The sequence below is a fragment of the Nelumbo lutea genome, chromosome 1 (assembly GCF_056320005.1).
Source record: "Nelumbo lutea isolate HS-2025 chromosome 1, American lotus-T2T, whole genome shotgun sequence".
In the NCBI taxonomy this organism is placed as follows: Eukaryota; Viridiplantae; Streptophyta; class Magnoliopsida; order Proteales; family Nelumbonaceae; genus Nelumbo; species Nelumbo lutea.
In genome coordinates this window covers 176,980,880-177,003,047 of record NC_142684.1, presented here as the reverse complement: position 1 = coordinate 177,003,047, position 22,168 = coordinate 176,980,880, and the positions used below count along the sequence as shown (strand labels likewise).

At 37.0% G+C, this 22,168-nt stretch overlaps 2 protein-coding genes across 3 annotated transcripts; both read left to right on the top strand.

Annotated features, from left to right (window-relative positions):
• The first annotated feature begins 4,292 nt into the window (after positions 1 to 4,292).
• LOC148879424 (uncharacterized) lies at positions 4,293 to 16,250 on the top strand. 2 transcript variants are annotated; one of them, XR_016104226.1, is made up of 5 exons: positions 4,293 to 4,595; positions 4,710 to 4,763; positions 4,891 to 4,912; positions 15,716 to 15,785; positions 15,880 to 16,250. XR_016104226.1 is itself a non-coding variant. In XM_088960956.1 (5 exons), exons 1-5 carry the CDS (start codon positions 4,518 to 4,520, stop codon positions 15,916 to 15,918), a joined length of 387 nt encoding a protein of 128 aa, XP_088817082.1. In that variant the 5' UTR covers positions 4,397 to 4,517; the 3' UTR covers positions 15,919 to 16,250. The 2 variants fall into 2 exon arrangements, 1 of the variants encoding a protein (XP_088817082.1); XM_088960956.1 differs by having other exon boundaries at positions 4,397 to 4,595; positions 4,891 to 5,036.
• A 2,961-nt stretch (positions 16,251 to 19,211) lies between these two features.
• LOC148879423 (protein WHAT'S THIS FACTOR 1 homolog, chloroplastic-like) lies at positions 19,212 to 21,261 on the top strand. The gene is made up of 2 exons (XM_088960955.1): positions 19,212 to 19,398; positions 19,503 to 21,261. Exon 2 carries the CDS (start codon positions 19,649 to 19,651, stop codon positions 20,936 to 20,938), a length of 1,290 nt encoding a protein of 429 aa, XP_088817081.1. The 5' UTR covers positions 19,212 to 19,398; positions 19,503 to 19,648; the 3' UTR covers positions 20,939 to 21,261.
• The last annotated feature ends 907 nt before the right edge of the window (positions 21,262 to 22,168 follow it).

Here is a 22,168-nt window from a genome sequence, read left to right as displayed (position 1 = left end):
CAAGGGCATTTATACAACATGAGAAAGAAAAAGAAGAAAAAGAAAATAGGGATAAATTTGGGATTTTAATAAAATATAAGATACATGTGATATCACATGCAAATGGCTTAAAACGCTTCACTTACGGAGGAAGTTAGGGCGAGAAAATGTTTAGGTTCTACCGGAAATCGAATGGAATCAACTTCGAATTAACTTTGAAGAAGCCCTACCCAATTTGTTATAGGGTAGGGTCTAGTTCCAATTTTTTTGAATTAATCTACACTTAGGTCGGTTCTAGGGTCTAGGGGTTTACCCTACCTGAATCGTCCCAGTGAACCAATCTTGGTTGGCCTTGGTGGAAATGGCCTTGGAACCGAACTTGTCTTGAAATATGCTCCAACAGTTTTTTAAGGATGTGAAAATTTATTTGAACCCAAGTACTCATGGTTACAAAAGCCATGGTCTTACATTACCATTGAATTACTTAAGTGATTTGATCATTTCTTTTCATTTTAAGAGTTGAATGTTTATACTAAATAATGTAAAAGTTAACATTTACAAAATGTAAATTATAATGACAAATTTTGGACCATATATTAATATATTATGATAACCTACAAATTAAGTTACTCAATTTAGTAAGTAAAGATAATATAAATTTTAAACTATATATTATCATTATTGAAAATTGAGCTTTTAAAGGATATATTTCTTTTTCTTTTTCTTTTTTTATGAAGAGGGTGAGTAAAGAAAGAATAGGTTCCACGGGTAAACCTAGGAAATGACCCTAGAACCACCAAAGCCAGAACAGACCCCTGAAATCGACATTCACAAGGTAGGTTCCGATTCCAAAAACCTGGAACCAACCCCTACAAGGTAGGTTCCAAGTTCTGCCATGGAATCGAACCGAACCGAACCGACCCATGCTCACCCCTAGGAGAAACCACTCCATAAGGTATATTCTAAGCAGTGTAGTGAAATCACACGATATATTTAGGTAATTAAACCTTTATTTATTTATTTATTTCTACATGAGCATGCATGTGTTTCTATCTTGGACCTAGAACTATAAAGTGGGTTAGGCCACCCATAGGTAGAGTTGTCAATTGGATTGGATTTGGTCCAACCCGATCTAGTCCAATGTAAGTCCACTTACAAATGGATTGGATTGATCCAATCCAATGTTAATGGATTGGATTGGATCCAATCCAAATCGAATGAAATATCAAAAATTATATAAAAGCACTTTTAGCATTGAAAAAGCATGTTTCTAAAAGTACTTTAGTAAAAGTATTTTCATAAAAGTGCTTATACAAAAGCACTTTATTGAAAGTACTTCATAAAAGTGCTTTTGTAAAAGCACTTCCATAGACTTATAAAAATACTTTTGTAGAAGTGCTTTTGAGAAGTACTTTCATAAAAGTACTTTTGTAGAAGTGTTTTTATAAAAGTGATTTCATAAAAGTACTTTTGGAAAAGTGCTTCTATAAAAGTTCTTTCATAAAAGTACTTTTGGAAAAGTGCTTCTGTAAAAGTTCTTTCATAAAAGTGCTTTCATAAAAGTTATTTTATAAAAGTGCTTTCATAAAAGTGCTTTCATAAAAGTTCTTTTATAAAAGTGCTTTCATAAAAGTGCTTCCATAAAAGTGCTTTCGTAAAAGTGCTTTTATAAAAGTACTTCTATAAAAGTGCTTTCATAAAAGTACTTTTATAAAAGTACTTCCGTATAAGTTTTTTTTTTTTGTGAAAGTGATTTCATAAAAGTGCTTTCGTGTAAAAGTACTTTTATAAAAGTGTTTTCATTAAAGTACTTTTGTAAAAGTGCTTTCGTAAAAGTGCTTTTATAAAACTACTTCTGTAAAGTGCTTTCATAAAAGTGCTTTTATGAAAATGATTTTGTAAAAGTATTTTTATAAAAGTGCTTTTGTAAAAAATACTTTTCATAAAATTACTTTTATAAAAGTGTTTTCGTAAAAGTGCATTCGAAAGTGATTTTATGTTGGTTTCAATTTTGATTAATTTCAATTTGGACAAGGGTTTGGGATCATGATCGGATGATTGGAAATTTGGTTTAGGTCCAATTAAAACCAATAAGAATATGGACCAATTTATTTTGGATTGGCCCAATCCAATAATTATAATGGACCATCCAAATCTGATTTGATAAGGTTTGGATCATATTGGATACAAACCTAAACCGGTCGATTGACACCCTACCCACAGGCTAGCACAACCTAGTTACTGTAACAAGCAGGCTATACCAAGCTTAACCCAAACCCTTGTGCTAGGGGTGGATTTGAGCCGAGCTAAGCTGAATAGCTGGCTATTCGAGCTTGGCTCACTAATAAACTATCAAGCTGAAGCTTGATTCGAGATAGAGACTTGAGCTCGAGCTTGGATCAAGCCAAAAGCTCAGAAGTTCGAGATTGGTTGCCTCTTATTGCAGGTCTACCTTAGCTGTCGAGGTCTCAAGCCAAGGTCTCCCTCAACTACCGAGGTGCCGAGCTGAGGTTACACCCCATGTACATATATACTAGACTTATTCATGAGCTGAGTAGCTCGACCCTGTCCTAAATCGAGCTTGGAAAAAATTTTAAGCCTGCGATCTCAGGCTCATGCTCTAAAAACCATGCCCAACTATTTTTCGGGTTGGGCTTGGGCTTTCCCAAATAAGCCCGACCTGATAATATATAACAAAAATATAATAAATATGTTAATAATACATTTGTTATATAATAATAAAATTAATAGCAAAAAAGTATTATATATTAAATGTATAAAATATTATATAATATATAATATATAATTAAAATGTTATAAAATACTTATCAAAGTCGGGCTTCGGGCTCGGGCTTGGGCCAAGGTTCAAAATATCGATACGCCCAATATGCCGGTATGGGCGTATTCGGTGAATCGATACTATTTTTTTATTTTTTTCTGAAGCCGATTTAGGGCTCCTCTACCCCATGAACCAGTCTGACCCCCAATACACCCACTATAGGGGCATATCGGTGGGGTCCTAGAATGATACGTATCGACCGATACGGGCTGATACATGTCGATGCTTTGAACCTTGGCTTGGGCTTCAAGCTTTATTCTTAGGGTCGGGCTCAAACTCAAGATCTAGGCCCAATGGTCAGGCCTATTATTTTTTTGTTTATAAAGAAGCAATGCCCAACCCATCCCATGAACAAGTCTAATATATATATATATATATATATATATATATTTATATGTGGGCTCACGAGCTGAGCTTTACTAGGTTCGAGCTCAACTCAACTAGCTAGGCTCGAGTTCGGCTTGAAGCTTGATTTAGACCGGGCCAACCCAACCTCGAGCAACTTGTGGCCACCCCTACCATGTGCCATGCCAGGCCAACAACACTTGGGTTGTGGTCCAAGCATGGCACAACCTGCATGGTGGCCCAACATGACCCAACATATATATTATATAAATATATGTATAATATTATATTATAAATAATAAATAATATATAATATATTATAAATATTATAAACAATATGATATATGCAATATATTTATAAATAGATAATTATAAATATAGTATACCAATGTATATATATATATATATATTTAATGCATATATATTTATATATATAGATAATATGTGATTTTCTGGTTTGATTTTCTTGATTTGGGTCGATTTTTTAATTTTTCGATTTTATATGAACACCTCTAGGCTCTTGGGATCAAATCCAATTGACAGGGTGATGTATATAGGGCTGGGCTATACCCTCGTTGTATACCCGAAGCCAAAAATTAAGAAGAAGAAGATTAACACTTTCGATCTCGTACTTGAGAGATAGGGTGGAAGGACACGTGGAATATCGTCATATCTTTGGAGAAGGCAATAGAACTGCGGACTGAGAGGCCTATTTTGTGCACACCAATGATGTTTTTGGGTCCTTCTTCCCTTAATCTTTAGGTTTTATTTGTTATCTTGATTTGTGGGGATGTGCCATAGCACTTTTTATGGAATTATAAAAAAAAAAAATGGTATAAAGCGGTTCAGTCAACTTACCATGTATTTGGCATAAATTTCATTTATCATATTAATGTTTGCACTTAATTTGTTATCAAAATAGAGAAAAAGTGATTAATAAATAAAGGCTTTTGCATGGGGAAAAGCATTAAAATAAAGCTTCTCCCCATAAGTGGTTTGCACGTAAATCAAGACAATAATTTATTAATAAATATATATAAATGAAATGATATGACGGGGGCAAATGCTAATTTGGCGATAATATGGCACCCTTTATCAAATAAATAAACTGTAAGTCATACCAAACACCGCCTAATAGCTCAATCAATGCTGAAGTTCTCCTAAGTCCCAACTGGATCCTAATCAAGTCAATCCGCTATAATAAAATGTTGGTCTGAGTTAGAATTACGATAATAGCCTCATTAACGACAAATTTTCTAGACAGCATGGTCTGTAGTCTTGATTCAGTCCGTTTATTGGTTTAGTTTAGATCCCTTCTGATTTCTAGACCAAAAAACTGCTGGAGAGGGAGGAAATGGCTGCTCCGTCTTCCCCATCAGTCCCGTCCATCTCAACTTCTGCCGACGACCCCAAGAAATATCTTCTCAAACAGGCAAACTTAATTCTTCAATCTAAGCTTCTTTAGGCATCTTTTCTCAATGTTCTGTTTTTCTCGATAAACACAAGCAAAGAAAAAGCGATGACAATTGGGTTTTGGATGTTTCAGATAAGAAGCCACGAGATTGCGATAGACGAGTTGAATAATCTCTCATCCTCCCGAGTAAGCCCTAACAATCCCATTTGGTTTCGGGCCATGTTTATTTTCCTGGCAATGCATCTTTATTTGTCTCAGCTCTCAACATATACTTCTTTTTTCTTTCTCTGTTTCTGTTTTGTGGGCTTGCCAGATATCAACGGAGGTGCCGTTTGGTAAGGTTCTACAAGAACGTTTCTATTTCTCCTGGAAGCCAACAATATTTTGTTTTTCTGTTCCGGAAACACCAGAAATGTTCCGCTGGAACGTTAACAAACGTAGCCTGAACTTCCCTGCATTGTTAGTCATGAAATCTATTAATTCCTTCTGAAAATTCTTCCAAGCATACTTACTGGATTGGAAAACATATCTAGCCTAAGAGCATTGTTACAGTAGAGCGAAACTATATAGAATTATCTTTTAGGAGACGCACCTATGGCCTACCTGGGTAGGGTGAAAAACTAGAGTTATAACAATGTACTCATCTTGCCTTCTTTTGCCCAAGGATCCACGTCTGTTAATGCCTTCAGAGGCTCAAAATTGTCATTTTTGAGTATTGGTGATTGCTTCAAGCTGTTATGTGATGTCTACCTGGATTATAATACGAGCATATGGCAATCCGTAATGGGTATGTGGATACATTCTATGGCAAAGATAACTGGTAATTTACTAATAAATGGGAAATGAACGATACTATAGACATCTTCAATGGTTTAGGTTCTTTGCTGCTTTGTATTTGAAAAAGGGAAGGCAGAGTCCTTTACAGCCTCCCTGGAGAGACATTCACCCTTACATAAGTTAAAAATTAGTATTGTCAATATTGGATCAATTCAATCTCTCCCAGTGCTAAGGTTGAATAGCTACCTGTCTATGATGAGTATAAATAAAATAATATAAGTATGAATGGAATAATATAAATGACCCTTCAGTCTACCTATATATGGGAATGGGACACAATTTAGAAAGGAATATAAATATAAAATTTTCTAACTAACTGCGATTCAGAAGAAAAAATTTGATTTTTTTAGAATGAGTAGATATCAGAACTGTTTTCAACTTGTGCAACTCTTTTTTTGTTTGGAAAGCTGTTTTGACCTGCTCATTTTGGGCTAACAAATTTAAGAAAGTCTATAAGAAAAGAGGTTCAAAGGGTAAAGTTTCGAAGATGAAGATCACTGAGTTCTGGGGAGCCAAAGGTCTCTAAAAGGGGTAAAGTTGCAGAGGATGTCGGATTGAGGACAAGTAGGAAGGGGGCAATCGAGATAGTGAGAAGAAAAACTTACCCGCGTCTTCATGAGCCAATGTGAGTGAGAGGGGGTGGAGGGGGGGAGGGGGGGAAATGGAGATTAAATGTCTGGTTGACAGGGATGTTAAGGTAAGCAAGAGCTTAGGTCTGTTTGTTTGAGGTGGAGAGGAGTTTGCTAGAAGGGCTTTTGAAGCATTTGAAAAAATCAAGAAGGAAGAGGGCTTGATAAGATCATTGTTGGGGAAGGAGGAGAGACACAGAATGAGGAAGGAGATGGACAAGATGATTTGTTTGAAGATGTTTAGGATGCAGTGTTCGGGTGCTTTCTTTTATAGCCTCTTATTTTTGTGCTCTTGGTTTTGTTTTTGCTGTTTGTTGGGTGGGTGTTATCTTAACACCTGGAAGATGCTTGCATTTGGCCTGTTCTTTTTATTTTTAATAAAAAATTTCATTTAGCTTTCAAAAAAAAACTTCCTTACTACCTTATATTATCAATACGTTTTATGTTAATCATACAGTTTGATGTATTTATTCTAATAAAGGGATTTACTAGATAATTTTCTTGTTTTGTGATGTTTATCATATATTTAACATTTGATTTCAACACATCTTTAGGACATTAACTTGCTTGACAGGTCCTATTTTTGCTTGTCTTGCAATGTTTATCATGTATTTAGCATATGATTTCACACATCTTTAGGTCATTAGCTTTCTTGAGTCATATCTTTTGCCTGTCATCCTGCTACTTTATTGCTGTAAATAATTAGTCAGAAGAATACTCTTTTCAAAGATAAAAGCATCCTTAGGACATGTAATCTTTTTTAATTATGTAATAAGAATGCTTTTTTCTTTCCACAAGGTGGTATGTGCCATTTATATAAAACAGAGTTTGCCAAATCATTATTCACAATCTTTATATGTGCTATTATTCAGACTGTTTTATTTCTTTTGCAGTCATCCTATAATTACTCTACAGTTTTTTTTTTCTGCTTATCTTGAGATATTGCTATTTAATTTTACTTCTGTTAACCATTAATTATCAAACACCAAATTTATCAAAAAGAATTAATTATCATGCACCAAATATCTCATATATGATTTCTATTTAGGACATTAATGTGTCAGAATTTGGATGCTTTTCTGTTCCCTAACATCCTATTATCTTGTTAAGTTAATATATGAGGTGCTCCATGTTAATATCCAGATGTCTTTGAGTTCTTTCACTATCAACTGAGAGGCAGGGATGCATTGATGGTGAATGTATGAAACTCTGAATTCATGACTTGATAAAACATTTGTGCGCTAATCTCAATGGAATTTAAGGCACTCCAAAGATTGTGATATTTAAGTCTATTGTTTTGTGCTACAAATGTCCTGGGCATCTGTATTATTGCCTAACAAGAGCTCATTGGGAAGCTCAATGACCCCCCAAAAGATTTATTTAAGGCATCTAAGGACATACAACAAGGTGACCTGTTGTCACCAATGTTGTTTACTTTGGTGGCAGAGATCTCCTGTAAACTCTTGAAAAGAGTTGATGAGAGAAACATTTTTTTCAAGGGTTTAGAGTGGGGAGACAAAATTAAGTAGTTTCTCACTTGCAGTTTGTGTATTGCACACTGATCTTAAGTGAATTTAGGAGAAATCAGGATGTCAAAACCCTTAGATGGATTTTAGAAATAGTGGAGAGGGTTTCCCAATTAAAAATTAATTTAGGAAAATGTAGTTTGGTAGGAATTAGATTGGAGAGGGTGGAGTTGGAGTGTGCGGCTTCCTAGGGTGATAAGTCCAAGAGAGGCCAATCAAGTTCTTATAACTTCCCTTTTGGGAGGCAGTCCTAGAAATGTGACTTTGAAACACTGATTAAGAGGTTGGCCTTGTGGAAAAGGAGTTACATTTCTGAAGGGGGAGAGTTATTTTGACCAAATCCTTGCTGTCCAGTCTTCCAATGTATTTCTTGTTAGCAATGCAACCTAGAGACCTGTGAAGTGGCTAGACAAAATATTTATGGATGCTCAGAATCTCCACATCAGCTTCACTCATGTTCTTAGAGAGGGTAAGGATCTGTTCGTTTCCTCTTAACTTTTATCTCTTAAGAGGAATCTTTTAACTTTAAGAGAAAAATGGTTGTTCATTTCCTCTGATCTCTTATCTCCTAAAGTGCAATCATACAACTTTTTGTTTTCCAATGATACCCCCAAAAAGACAAACAAAAAACTCTCATATATGGGGTCAAAATGAATATTTGATCATTTTCAGAATTCAGAATTCAGAACAACATTCTCTGCATTCAGAGTTCAGAGGAAAGAAAAGTTTACCAATACCAATATACCTCTTAATGTAATTATTGCACTTTCAGATGTTAGACTTCAGAGCAAACAAACAGGCCCTAACTCGGTGGCGGATGCATTAGCAAACTATGCTTGTGATACAACTGTTAGTAGCACTTTTGATAGCAGAGACTTGCTTTCACGTTCAATTCGTTTATGTTTTTTTTTTTTTTTTTATGATCTTTTGTGTACCTAAGATTAGGATTGGATAATTTTTTGTTGTTATTGTGGGGAGTGAGTGAATATTTTGTGTTTGGGTTCAAGGCAAGGTGGGCTACATCCTCCATTGTATTTCAAACTTAATATGATTATATTTAATAAAATTTTAAGGTGGCCGCCCCTCCACTTGGAGTAAATTTTGGGGTTAAAAAAAGTTTAAAGCCTTGGTAAAAATTGTGATGAGAATTGAGAAGATAATTAGGGATTTTTTTTTGTGGGATCTAGGGAACAACAAAAGTAGTCATCTTTTGAAGTGGGAGGAGCTTTGCCAATCAAAAGAGATGGGTGATTAGAAATATGAAGGATTCAGGAAAAGAACTTGACTTTCCTGGGTAAGTGGTTTTGTTTATACCCAAAAGAAAGAGAGAGTCTATGGCATTTAGTGATCAAGAGCATCTGTAATAGAGGTGCAACCTTAAGAAGCCCTTGGAGAACAATTTTGACTTTGCTTCCTACCTTCATGCAATTTTTTTTTTTTTATCAATGACTGTGAATTGAATTGAATTAAGATTATGAGAAATTACAAAGCAAGGGGGCTAAACAATCTTAGCTCCTGAGTAAAACCATTGAACACCAAAAAACAATTACAATACAGCCCAAAATATAGAGTTTTTGTTCAACCCTTCTTTAGTCAACCACTTAAATTTTCTCTCTTCATTGCTGTAATTCCATATCCTAGAGTTATCCTCCTTTAACCAGTTCACCACAACTTTAGAGTCTCCTTCTATGATCAGCTTATTAAAATGCATATCCTTGACTCTTTGTACCCCTTCAAGAGCTGCAAGTATCTCAGCCCTCAAGGAATCTCCCACCCCTATTGGTCCAAAAAACATAGCTAATAGATTCCCTTGTTCATCTCTTATTGCTCCCCTTATTCCAGATGGCCCCAGATTATCCATACTGCTGCCATCAAGATTCAGTTTAATAAAGCCATTAGGTGGAGGAATCCAACAAGAGTTTGATGCCTACTTAGCTGAAGCTAATTCTACAATCTCCTTCCAATTTCTTAGCATCTCATCAACTAAGAATTCTGCAAACAATGCCAAAGTTTTCAACCAATGTATCACCCTAATATGGATGATCTCCAATATTACTTCCAAGCTTCTCTCCTTTTCTGAGAAGATCCATATACATCTCCACATAATCTTGGCCCTTTTTGTTGGCCAACTCAGCATGGAAACGAATAAGCTTTGCAAAGGGGGGTCCACCTGCACCCAAACAAAGAAGTACACCATTCCCAAATGACTTTAGTAAACCGACAGGAAATTAGTAAATGGTATCCAGACTCTCCATCAGCTTTATAGAGAGCACACTAGTGAGGACACAAACAACTATTGGGTCTTTTTCTTTGAAGTAAATCTCCTGTATTAACCCTTTCCAGAAAGGCTTCCCAACAGAAACTCCCAAACTTTGGAGGTATAGGAAGACACCGCACCTCTTTAACAAGGATGGGCAAACCCAAAGAAGAAGGTTGTTTTAGGGCTTTAAAGAAAGAAGCACATGTGAAAGAACCCGAGGGGGTGAGTGTCCAAATTCTAATATCTGTCTTTGTTGCTCTAGGAATACCCCTTCAAGGATGGATAGCAATGATAAAATACAATCAAACTCTGTGTCCCTGATTTCTCTTCTCAAGCCCAAGTTCCATCTGAACCCCGAAGCTGAGTTAGAAGGTACAAGGAAGGAGAAAACTGGTTCATTTTTAAATGTGGAAAGAGCAAAAAGACTAAGGAATTGGTCTTTTAAAGAAAAATCCCCAATCCAAATATGTTCCCAAAAATTGATGAGATTGCCCGAGTGTAAGTCATACCTGATCCATGGAGAAAACAACAACAAAATAGCTTGAATGGCTTTCCAAGGTGTTGCTCTTGTAGTCCTTGCCAGAATCCCAGAATCCCATCCATTGTCTACAACCCCATGAATACTACCCACTATCTTCACCCAAAGTTTATCCTTCAATGAAAATCTCCACAGCCATTTCCCTAGTAGTGCCAAGTTTCTATACCTTATGTTCCCAATACCCAAGCCTCCCTCCCTCTTACTCCTACAAACCATCTCCTACCTAACCCTATGGTCCTTCTTCTCCTCCCCTAGCTCCCAGACAAAGTCTCTCATTTGTTTTTCTAATCTACTAGCCACTTTAATTGGAATCTTAAAGACTGATAAAAAGGGACAGGAAGGTTAGCTAATGTAGACCTGATTAAAGCGATTCTCCCACCAAGAGACAAATAATTCTTCTTCCAAGTTGCTAGTCTCTTTTCAAACATCTCCACTACCGGAACCCAAAACTCATCTTTCTGAGGGTTATCTCCCAATGGCAAACTGAGGTAGTTTAAGGGCCAACTAGATACTACGCACTCCAAAATGTCTGCACACTCAGACGTCTCCCCCTCCCCTATATTGACCCCAACTATACAACTCTTCTCAAAATTCACCTTAAGGTTTGACATTTGTTCAAGAGCTGTATAGTGAGATTCAGGTTTCTAATCCTATTAAGATCCCCTCCTTCACAAAAGAGTATTGTGTCATCTGCAAATTGTAAATGTGTGAGTGGCACATTCTCCCTTCCAACTCTCCAACCTCTTATTAAGTCTCTGGAATCTGCTCTAGAAATTAGTTTCCCTAAAACTTCATTTAATATAAATGATATGATGTTAATATGTTATCTTAAGACAAGTGGTGAAGTTTTGGGAGGACCAACCTTTTCTTTTGAAGATCAAAAGAAAAAGTTTCATTCAATAAAACAGGAAGATACAATGTTTTGGTGAAAAGGAGTCACCCCATCACTTACTAGAAAGACTCAAAGAAGAAACACAAAGATCACATATAGACTTAAACATTCAAAGTGTTCAAAAATCACCTCCGAAATTTGCTTTACTTAAGCCTTCAAATTCTGGCAAAACTAAAGCCCAACCAACGATCCTTGAACTGATGACAGCTCCCAACCCTCTGTTGCTTCTCATTTTGCCCTTGAAAATTCTCCTATTTCTTTCCTTACAAACCTCCCAGAAAACAGCAAAAGGAACACAGCTCCAAATTAATTTTGCTTTGACTCTTCCTTGCACCCTTAGCCAATAGCCAAAGATCTCAGTACAATCTCTAGGATCCCACCCAGCCATACTGAAATGCTTGAAAAAGTAGGCCCAAGTACTTCTAATGAAGCTGCAGCTCACCAGCAGGTGAATAATAGATTCCTCATCCGATAAGCAAAGAGGGCATCTACTAGGAAACTGATGGTCCTTTTTCAGATTGTCTTGAGTCAGGATACTCCCCATTGAGATAAGCCAAGCAAAAGCCCCCACTCTTGGGGGAACTGGCTTCCCCCAAACCCCTTTAACTGAATTGGACTCTACCTGATTTCTGGACAGAGCATTATAAAGAGACTTGACTTAGAATCTTCCATTCTTACTTTCTTTCCACCATCTAGCATTTGGAAGCAACAGGCTCACTTCCACCTCTTGAAGCTTCGCCAACAATCCCACACATTCCTCTATCTCCCAGTCAAACAAAGGTTTTCTAAACTTAGGACATCACACCACTGATCCATTGCAAAGTTCATAACATTGAGAAATAGGCACACCCTTCTTAGACTGTAAAGCCTAGGACATGGTTCAAACAACTTTGCAACCCCAATCCAGTTATCCTCCCAGAACCACTCCCCACTTTGCAGTCAAGAAATGGCTGAATCAAGGAGTTACATTTCATAATCCCTTTCCAGACGCTTACCCCATAGGAAGATCTAACCTCTCACATCCCACCCAATCACTACTAAATTTTTGCAGGCCACCACCCTTTTCCAGAGAGCTTCCCTTTCTTTACCAAACCTCCAAACCCATTTCCCCAACAAAGCCTTGTTAAAAGTTCCTACCCTTCTCACTCCCAAACCCCCATCCTTCTTGGCCCAACAAACCAAGACCCATCTCACCAAAGTGATATTTCCTTTTCTCCACCTTTAGATTCCAAAGAAAGTTTCTCTTTAACCTTTCAATTTCTTCCACAACCAAAGCTGCTAGAGCCTTAAGCAAAGACAAGTGATAAATAGGGAAGTTGGAAAGGACACTCTTTATTAGTGTGATTCCCCCACCCACCCAAATGAGACGTATTTGCCTTTCCAACTTGCCAATCTTTGTTCAATATGGTCAATAACAGGTTGCCAAGAATGGGGAGCCCAAGATAAGAGAATGGGAACTCCCCTATGAGGCAACCCAAAGCCCCAGTACATTCCTCCAAATAGGACTGCTGAATCTCTCCCACCCCAATCATTACAGCTTTACTTAGATTGATTTTTAATCCCGAGAGAAATTGAAAACTTTTGGGGATTCCTCTCAAACTGTAATCTTGCTCTACAGATGCATCCATGAAGATCAAAGTGTCATCAGTGTATTGAATATGAGAAATGGTTAATCTCTCAGATCCAATCTCGAAACCAGCCAACAAACCCACAGCTACTCCTCTATTCAAGAGCTTACTTAAAACCTCCACTACTAGGACAAAAAGCAAAGGAGATAGGGGATCCCCGTCTCAAACCCCTCAAAGCCTCAAAGAATTTTGTTGACACCCCATTAACCAAAACTGAAAAGGATACAAATGAAATGCACGCAAACATCCAGCATCTCTATTTCTCCCCAAAACCCATCCTGCTTAGCACTTCTTCCAAGAAACCCCCTTCTACATGATCATATTGCCTTTTCCAAATCAATTTTGCATATTACTCCACCTTCCCTAGTTCTTATCCTTGCATCCACACATTCACTAGCAATCAAAGTTCCATCCAGAATCTGACATCCATGTACAAAAGCCATCTGAGTAAGACCCACCATCAAATGAAGGACCTCTTTCAACCTTACTGATAGCACCTTGGCAATGACTTTGTATGGGCTTGATATCAAACTTATCGGCCTAAAATCCTTCACCCTGGCTGCACCTACGACTTTTGGAATAAGAGCAATGAAGGTAACATTCACAGATTTTTCAATCTTCTTCTCCATCCAAAGTTCCCTAAACATCTCAAGAAGCTCCTTTTTTATGATATTCCAACACATCTTATAAAATGCAATATTGAATCCATCTGGCCCAGGCGCCTTATCCTCTTTCATTTTCTTAGTCACATTCCACACCTCATCTTCCTCAAAAGCTCTTTCCAGCCATGCTTTCAGCTCCCGGTCTAGCTGCAGAAAGTCCAGCTCCCCTAGGTGACAAATTCTTCTAGGCATGGCTTTATAAGGGTTCCCATAGACTTTGCATATTTCTTCAGCTATTCCCTGCTGGTCCTCAATAACCTGATCTTCTTGCAATCTCAATGTTGAGTTTTCCTTCCTCCCTCTCACCATAGCCTGAAAAAAAAAAGCAGTGTTTTTGTCCCCCTCTTTCAGCCACAATGCCTTAGCCTTTTGCCTTCAAGAGACCTCTTCAAGGTAAATCAATCTCTCCACCTCTTTCAGCCTCTCTCTCTCTCTCTCTCCAATCTCCTCTCCCTGATTGGGAATCATCTTCTTCCAGCCTGTCCAGGTACGACAACCTCTCCAGCACCTCTTTTTTCCTCACCTCTACATTCCCAAACACAGATATGCTCCAAATCTTCAAATCTTCTTTTAATTTTTGCAGTTTTTTCTTCATGATGAATCTGGCTGAACCCAGGAACTGATAGGAGCACCACTTCTGTTCCACCAACCTATTCCGCTAGTGAGAACCAACCTTTTCCCATGAGAGAGGTGTGGTATGGCCCAACTCCCCCCAATGTCAGGATTTTTTGCTGGGAGGTTGTCAACCAAATCATAAACACCTATGAGAGGCTCCAAAGAAAGTGGAAACACTGATCTCTCTCTCTCTCTCTCTCTCTCTCTTCGTGCGTTCGTTCTATGTTTGATGAGTGGGGAAAACACCAACCATCTTTTCTAACAATGCTCTTATGCCTCTAAACTGTGCCAGCTATTTTCTTGTTGTTTGGAAGAACTTGGGTGGCACCAGATGAAGTGGTATGCTTGTTCAAAACAGATTTGACAGGTTGTTGTACCTTGAGGCAAAAGCTTTTGTGGCAATATGTGTGTGGAGCAGTAATATGGGGGCTTTGGTGTTAAAGAAATGTAAGGATTTTTGAAGAGAAATACAAGCAGGTGGAAAAAGTGTTCAAACTCACAAAGCTAAGGGCTGCTCATTGGGTTGTGATTTGTGACGATTTCAGAGGTGTTCCCCTCAATGATTTGCTATGGGAGTGGCAGATCATTGTTGGTTTTCAGATAACAAACAAAGGGTGGTAGAATGGTCCCCTCCTGTGGCAGGGGTGGTTAAACTCAACTTTGATGGGTGCTACTTTGGAAATTCAGGGGCTTCTGGTGTGGGTGGAGCTATCAGTGATTATTGTGGCAATAGAAATTCTTAGTTATTCAGGTCTGGTTGGTCAGGGTAACTCATTGGGAGATGAACTTCTGGCCTTAGTCCAAGTACTATAACTGTTGGTGATGCAGGAAAGAAGGAATGTGGACGTAGAGGGTGACTGTCAAACAATTATCAGGTGAATGAGGACACAAGATCAGATCCCATGGGGATTTAGATCAATGGTGTGAGTGTTCACTTGCTGAGTGCTTCCTCGAACACCTCATTCAATTGGTTGCCTAGGAGTGCTAATAGCTGGCTGATTCTTTGGCTAGAGCTGGGGTTGGAAGGGAATGTTTAGAATGGGATTGCCCAGGGCCAGGCTATAATCTGTAAAAGTTGGTCTTTTCTCTTTTCATGCTGTGATTCTCCTTGTGTGGAGATCAGATTTATACTTTTTGGCTTGCTGCCTGATCTTGTGAGCAGTTTGGTGTTTTTTTTTCATGAAATATGTTCTTTTATTTATCAAAAAATCATTGAAAAAGAATGGTTATGCTGCCAAAAGCCCAGGGAAATATTTTATGAGACAAATCAATGTAGGGAAAAAAGATTTAACTTAACATGTAATAGCTGCTAAAAGGAATTATGAGAATGAGCATATGAATATGGAAAACTCTTAGCGTCATTCTTTTAATATGCTGGAATTAATTTGAAGTTGTTACCTCGGATCCTAACTTTGTATCTTTTACCTAATTCAACCGTTGATAAGATTACATCTTTTGCAGATAATGCGTTTTTTAATACTTTTAAACTGTGTTGGAGATGGTAAACTTGGTCAAATAGTTTATGGAGATTGTGTGTTTCTTTTACTGCAGGCTGTCTATCAGAAAAATGGAAATATCTTCTTCTGCACAAGCATTCAAAAAGCAAAAGCATCTGAACAAAGTGCAATATCCTTTCCTGTGTATTTCAATTTTCTTCCTCATGTGCAACAAACACTTTCTCAGTGCTGGCATTCTCTTGTTGGTTCCATTTGCAGGACAACTTGATTCAGCCAAGACCAAGCTACAAAAGTTAAATTCAGCTCAATAAATCCAACATAACATGATGGCTACATCTTCCATTTCTTGGTTGTCAATATCTAGCCTAGTGCAGATCCCCTTGTGTACCTGAGAATGACAACGTTGTCAGAAGCGTTGCCATGGTGCCCAATTTGAAGGGGCTGCATAAATGCTGCGGTGGATTTGTGTTCTTTAAAAACGTTGCCATGTAGCAGCATAAACTGTATGCTAAATTGCAAGTCTACTTTCTAGAACACCAGGTGCTATAAAAACCTTAGCACTTCCCCTCTAATGTGTTAGGTGAAGATGAATTAAGAATATATGGTTTATTATTCTCGACTTCATACAATTCCTACAACTGTTCAGAGCTATTTTTCTATTCAATGCTGAATTAAGGTTGAAAAATTGAACTCGTAATGCCACCTTCATCTTTAAGTTCTTAAGAAAGAGAAACCATGACGAGAATGAAGCATTGAATGGTACACATGGTATATGGTATCTGATACTGGATTGTGATTGCACCAATGGAAAGAATAACAATGACAAGGGAGTAAAACAACAGGCTCGCCAATGAATCCGTCACCTGTGTGGAAGAGAGTGGTTATGTTGAAGTTGATGGAATGCCATGGGGTCTACGGAATTTCGACTTTGGAGAGCTTCGATGAGCTTCTTCACTGCATGAGCATTGGAATCAATGTTTTCTATGCCGAACAATTTAACAGAATTACAGAGCTTTGTGAATATAATGAATAGTGATAAACAAAATCTTGATTAAAAAAACTGAAAATTCTTTTTCGATCCTACATGTCTGCTTTTAGACAAAATTTCACAGAAACGATTGATTGCTCTTCACCAACATGTCTTGTAGGATTATGAAGAGTTCAACTACAGTGCATTTTGTATATTTTCTTTGGTTGAATCAAAATTTCAACCAATTATATTAAAGAGGTTACACAATGGATACTTTCGTATTCCACAAAGTAGAGAAGAAATTTTCTCCATCCTCGCCAAGTACTCGGCCTCCCAAATCAAGCGGAGATGGGATGGTGATTCCCCTATCAGGGATACAGTGGAGATCTAATTAATAGGAATACCTGATTGGGGACGGGGAGTGAAGTCCACACCCTGCCCCAACCTTGATTATATCAACTAAATATATGTGTTATATATTATATTAAATATATAATATTATTTATGTTATTTATAATATTTTTATATTATATATATATATATATATATATATATATATCAAAATATATTTAAAATATTATTTGCACTTAATTTTTTTATTTTAAATAAATGCCTTTCTAAAAACAAACTTTTAATTAAAAATTTAGGGATTCAGGTCCCCGATGGGCAAACCCTCTTTATCGAGGACCAAGGATGCAAGCTAATTTTTTGACAAGGATTAATTTAAAACTCAAGGTCGGGATGGGGAGTATGATCCCTACCTCGAACCCACCCATTGCCATTCCCTGGGGTCATCCCTTAAACCTATAACACCCCCCAAACCCATAAATATAGGTTCATTAAGTATGGTAATTATAAATGTAGTATCCAATACTTATGGAAATTGGGAAGTATTAAAATTTTCCAATTATTTATTTGAAAATTTGGAAGTTTTATAATTTAAGTTTCACTAAATTAACTAAATCGATAATTATTTCTCAAAAATTATAATAATATAAAAATTACTGAAATTTAAAAAAATAAAATTATATTTATTGAAATTAATTATCCATTAAAAATTTACTGAATTTTCCAATTATTGTTTGAAAATATCAATAAATTGACCAAAATTACTAAAAATATCAATAACTACTTATTGCTAAAAATTATTGATGATTTTTAATTATTAAATTTGTATTTATTAATAATTTAATTAATTATTAATTTTTTAGTAATTATTGATTTCAATAATTAATTTTCAAAAAATTCTGAAATTAAATTACCAAAATCAGTAATTTTAAGCAAGTAATTCTTAGTAATGAAAATTTTTAATTTACCGAAATTACAAAAAATTATAGTTTAGGTGTTGATATTTACCAAATAATATTCATTAATACCAGTAATTATTAAAAATATAAAAAATATTTCACAAATTAATTTAACTCCCCAAATTAATTTACCAACATTTTTTTTGTTTTTAGATGGTTTATAATATAGATTAAGAGGTGTCTTGGGAGAAATTTTAGATGGGAGAGATTGTTTAGGAGAAATTTTAAGAGGGGGTTGAGCCGATTGGTAACATGAGAGAGAGAGAGAGAGAGAGAGAGAGAGAGAGAGAGAGAGAGAGGAGAGTTGGAGTGGAACTCTAGTGAAGAATAGAGGGCTGCCACATGGCAATATAGATTTAGAGGTGTTTTAGGAAGAATTTTAGGTGGGAGAGATTAGGAGAAATTTTAGAAGGGGGTTGGCTAGTGATTGAGAACATAAGAGAGAGATTTAGAGTGGCACTCTAGTGAAGAAGAGAGGGCTGCCATGTGGCTACATGGAAGGGTTTGAACCTAAGCACTTTTGGTTACAAAGGTCATGATTTCACTTGATCATTGAGTTACTTAAGTGATTTGATCATTTGTTTTTATTTTAATATTTGAATGTGTATAATAAATAATGTAAAATGTAATATTTACAAAATTTAAATTATAATGATAAGTTTTGAACCATATATTAATATATTATGATAATCTATTTATTAAAATGCTCAATTTAATTAACAAAAGTTATATAAATTTTAAACTATATATTATATTTATTAAAAGTCAAATTTTTAAAGAACATGTCATTTTTTAAGGAAGAGAGTAAAGAAAGAACAAATTTCACGGATAGACCCTAAAATCGACCCTAAAAATAATTTTCACACGATAAGTTCCAGTTCCAAAAACCTATAATCGATTCCTACAGAATAGATTCCAAGTTCTACCATGGTACCGAACGGACCCGACCTATGCTCACCTCTAGTAACAATCAACGCCCAAGGCTTCAACTCTGATTCAACCCTATCATGATACAAAATTTTCAAATTGGGTCAGGCTAACCTGGCCCAGGTTGCACCTCTCCAGCGGTTCAGCTACCGCGGTTCGGTCCGACTGCCTGCTTTGAGACGCAGACAGCCAAACACTAGTTTTAGGTGTTTAAATTCTGGAAGGTGGAACCTTCCTCTTCGAGACTAATAAGAATATGGGAGAAGTACCGATCAGCCCAGTTCAGAATTTACGAAGTACGGGGGGGAATGCATCCTGACCGTAAATTGATGCCAAATTCACGGACAGGATGTGGTTTATAGGAGGGAAGAAGGCTCGTAGGGGGTGGCTGGAATTCAGAATTCTGCATCATGTGTATTCGTACTTTTCCCTAACCAACCAACAATCTATACTGCGAAAATCGACCATGATGTGGCGGAGGGCCAACGAGAGACCATAGATGGATTAGGTGCAAAAACTGCTGAGCTCCAAGAGTCCGCTCCGTCCTGCTGATGTTACTATCATAAATCTCTGGTATCTCTTCCTCTTGCTCCTACTTTTATTTGGAAGCATTCCTTTAAAGTTTCAGCCATTTCCCAGTTAATAAAATTTATAGAAACCCACATGCTTCTTATCAGGTGTGAGTGGGTTATTACGAGTGAAAAGTGCCATTGATGTTAGCATTCCTTGTAGAGAGGAGTTAGTAATATTTCCACAGTAGCCCATTAGTTCTGCTCGATCACAGTTATCAGTAAATAAAGTAAATTTCCAAATCTTGAAAGTCATGCGTTGTTTGAAAATTCCTACAATTTACTGTTATTTGAAGAGTTTTAGGGGTCCCCTGCATTTGGGTTCAACTTCTGCAACTAATGTCTCTTATCCATTGAATTCAATCTGTTTGTCGGTAAATTCTAGAGTTAATTTTTGGACCCAACTCGCTTCAATTTCAAGCCTCAAAGTCGTTTGGCGAAAGGATCGCCATCTAGACCAGGCAATCGAGAATGACAAGGTGTGGCGTCTCAGCGCCAGAGTCGTCAAAGAAGTCCTGAATGAACCCGGGCAGGTTATTCCCCTCCGTTATCTTGAGAAACGTCGAGAAAGAATGCGACTTCAGGTCAATGTCAAGACTTTCCTCAATAGAAACCCCGGGTTGTTCGACATTTACCTTGATCGGATCAAACCAAAGACCGAGCCTGTTCCGTTTCTTCGCCCTAGCAGCAGGCTTCGATGCTTTCTTGAGAAAGAGAAGCGGATAAAGGATGAGAATGAACCGCTCATTGTTGCCAAATTGTGCAAATTGCTCATGATGTCCAGGGACAAAGTGGTCAGTGCTGATAAACTGCTTCATGTGAAGAGAGATTTTGGCTTTTCAGATGATTTCTTGTGCAGTTTGGTCCCCAAGTATCCACATTTGTTTAGGTTGGTTGGGAGCCCAGGAGAGGGCAAGTCATTCTTGGAATTGGTTTCATGGAACCCTGAGTATGCTCAATCAGTTATCGAACGGAGAGCAGAAGAGGAGTCTAAGTTAACAGGGATCCGAGTCAGGCCTTCATTTAATGTTAAGCTGCCTCCTGGGTTCTTCCTTAAGAAAGAAATGAGGGAATGGACTAGAGACTGGATGGAGCTTCCCTATATATCTCCTTATGCTGATGTTTCTCACTTGGATCAGGCTTCACCTGAGATGGAGAAAAGGACAGTTGGAGTATTTCATGAGTTGCTTTCATTGTCCATTCTTAAAAGGGTGCCTGTGGCAACACTGGGAAAATTCAGGGAAGAGTGTCGATTCTCGAATGCATTTTCTAGTGTTTTCACCAGGCATTCAGGGATATTCTACATGTCTTTGAAAGGTGGAATAGAAACAGCAATCCTTAGGGAAGCCTACCATGAATCAGAACTGATTGACCGAGACCCACTGCTTGCTATAAAAGACAAATTTGTTGAGTTGTTGGCTGAAGGGCACCATGAGAGAGCAGAGCTCTTGAGATTGAGGAAGGAAGCAGTTCAGAGGGACATGGAAATGGTATCTGTAAGGAATTCAGGAACAGGGCTCAATGAGTGTGATGAAGGTCTTTGAGCATTTATATTCGGGAACAGGAGATAATAATGCTTTTAACAGGGATTTGACAGAGTATGAAAGAATGCAGCATTCCATGTGACAAAAAGTTATAACATAAGTTCATTTTGTTTAATTAAAAATGAAATTGACATTATGTTTCTCCAACACATCAAGCAATTTTTTTTTTTGCACAGTTGCCTACTTTTATATTCATGATGCTATTTGAGTTGGAGATGATGTTGAGTTTTACCAGATTCATATTGTAGATAAAACATAGACAGTCAACCAAGAGAAATGAAACAATTCTGAAGTTTTAATTGATCTAGTTGCTCCTGTGTCCCTGAAAAGCGAGGCCCAGAAGATTGGTTATTTTGGTGATTATTTGCATTGTGCAGCTGTTAAAAGCCAGCAAACATATCATGGTTTGAAGTTCATAAATATATCTTGAAGAAAATCTATCATATTTGTGAAATTTGTGGTAAGCATTTTTATTTATTTCTTTACTGTCTTCTATTTAATTATGTATGTAATAACGAATTATGTTTTAGTTTTCTGAATAGAATTTAAGCTTCATATTTAATTCAAAAATGTGCAGAAGGGAAAATCTTGTATAATACTAATTATCATGCTTTTAATCTTGGGGTACACTTTGAAATAAGAGTAAAAGGGTCTTGGTTCAGCAACGGGTCTCTCATATGTGGGAGTGCTTTTAACCATTGGATTGGTGTCAAGTCATGGTATGAAATAGATTTTTATTGGATTCAAAAAGTTGATGCCTTTTTTGTTAACTGTGAACTTAACCATATGGAATCAGCTACATTAATCCTGTTTCACCATTTTGTTTTGTTCAGTGCCATATCCATCATTAAATTATGGGGTGCTTAAATCACTTCTAATTGCTTCCACCCAAGTCCTTTTTGGTCTATCCCTAACCCTTCTATCCCTTTCAACCTGCAACAGATCACTTTTTCTGACAAGCTCTGTTGATGTTCTTTTATGCATATGATCAAACCATCCAATCTTTTTTCCCCCACTTTATCACCTATTGGAGCTGCCCCTAGGTTCCTTTGTATGACTTCATTTCTAAATCTGTCCTTTCTAGTTTTACCACTCATCTATCTGAGCATTGATATTTCTGCCACACACTTGCATCCCATGATATAGGATCTGAGGATCTTGTTACTGGATTAGTTCCATAATAAAAAAAGAAACCACTTCTTTCTATCTTTTTGTTTTTAGGAAAGGCAA

What these genes read in the sequence shown, in the direction of transcription:
- LOC148879424 (XM_088960956.1), top strand. Translation starts at nt 4,518, where the DNA reads ATGGCTGCTCCGTCTTCCCCATCAGTCCCGTCCATCTCAACTTCTGCC. An exon ending in AGAAATATCTTCTCAAACAG is followed by an intron (nt 4,596 to 4,709) that starts GCAAACTTAATT and finishes TGGATGTTTCAG; the next exon opens with ATAAGAAGCCACGAGATTGC. An exon ending in ATAATCTCTCATCCTCCCGA is followed by an intron (nt 4,764 to 4,890) that starts GTAAGCCCTAAC and finishes TGGGCTTGCCAG; the next exon opens with ATATCAACGGAGGTGCCGTT.
- LOC148879423 (XM_088960955.1), top strand. Translation starts at nt 19,649, where the DNA reads ATGCGTTGTTTGAAAATTCCTACAATTTACTGTTATTTGAAGAGTTTT.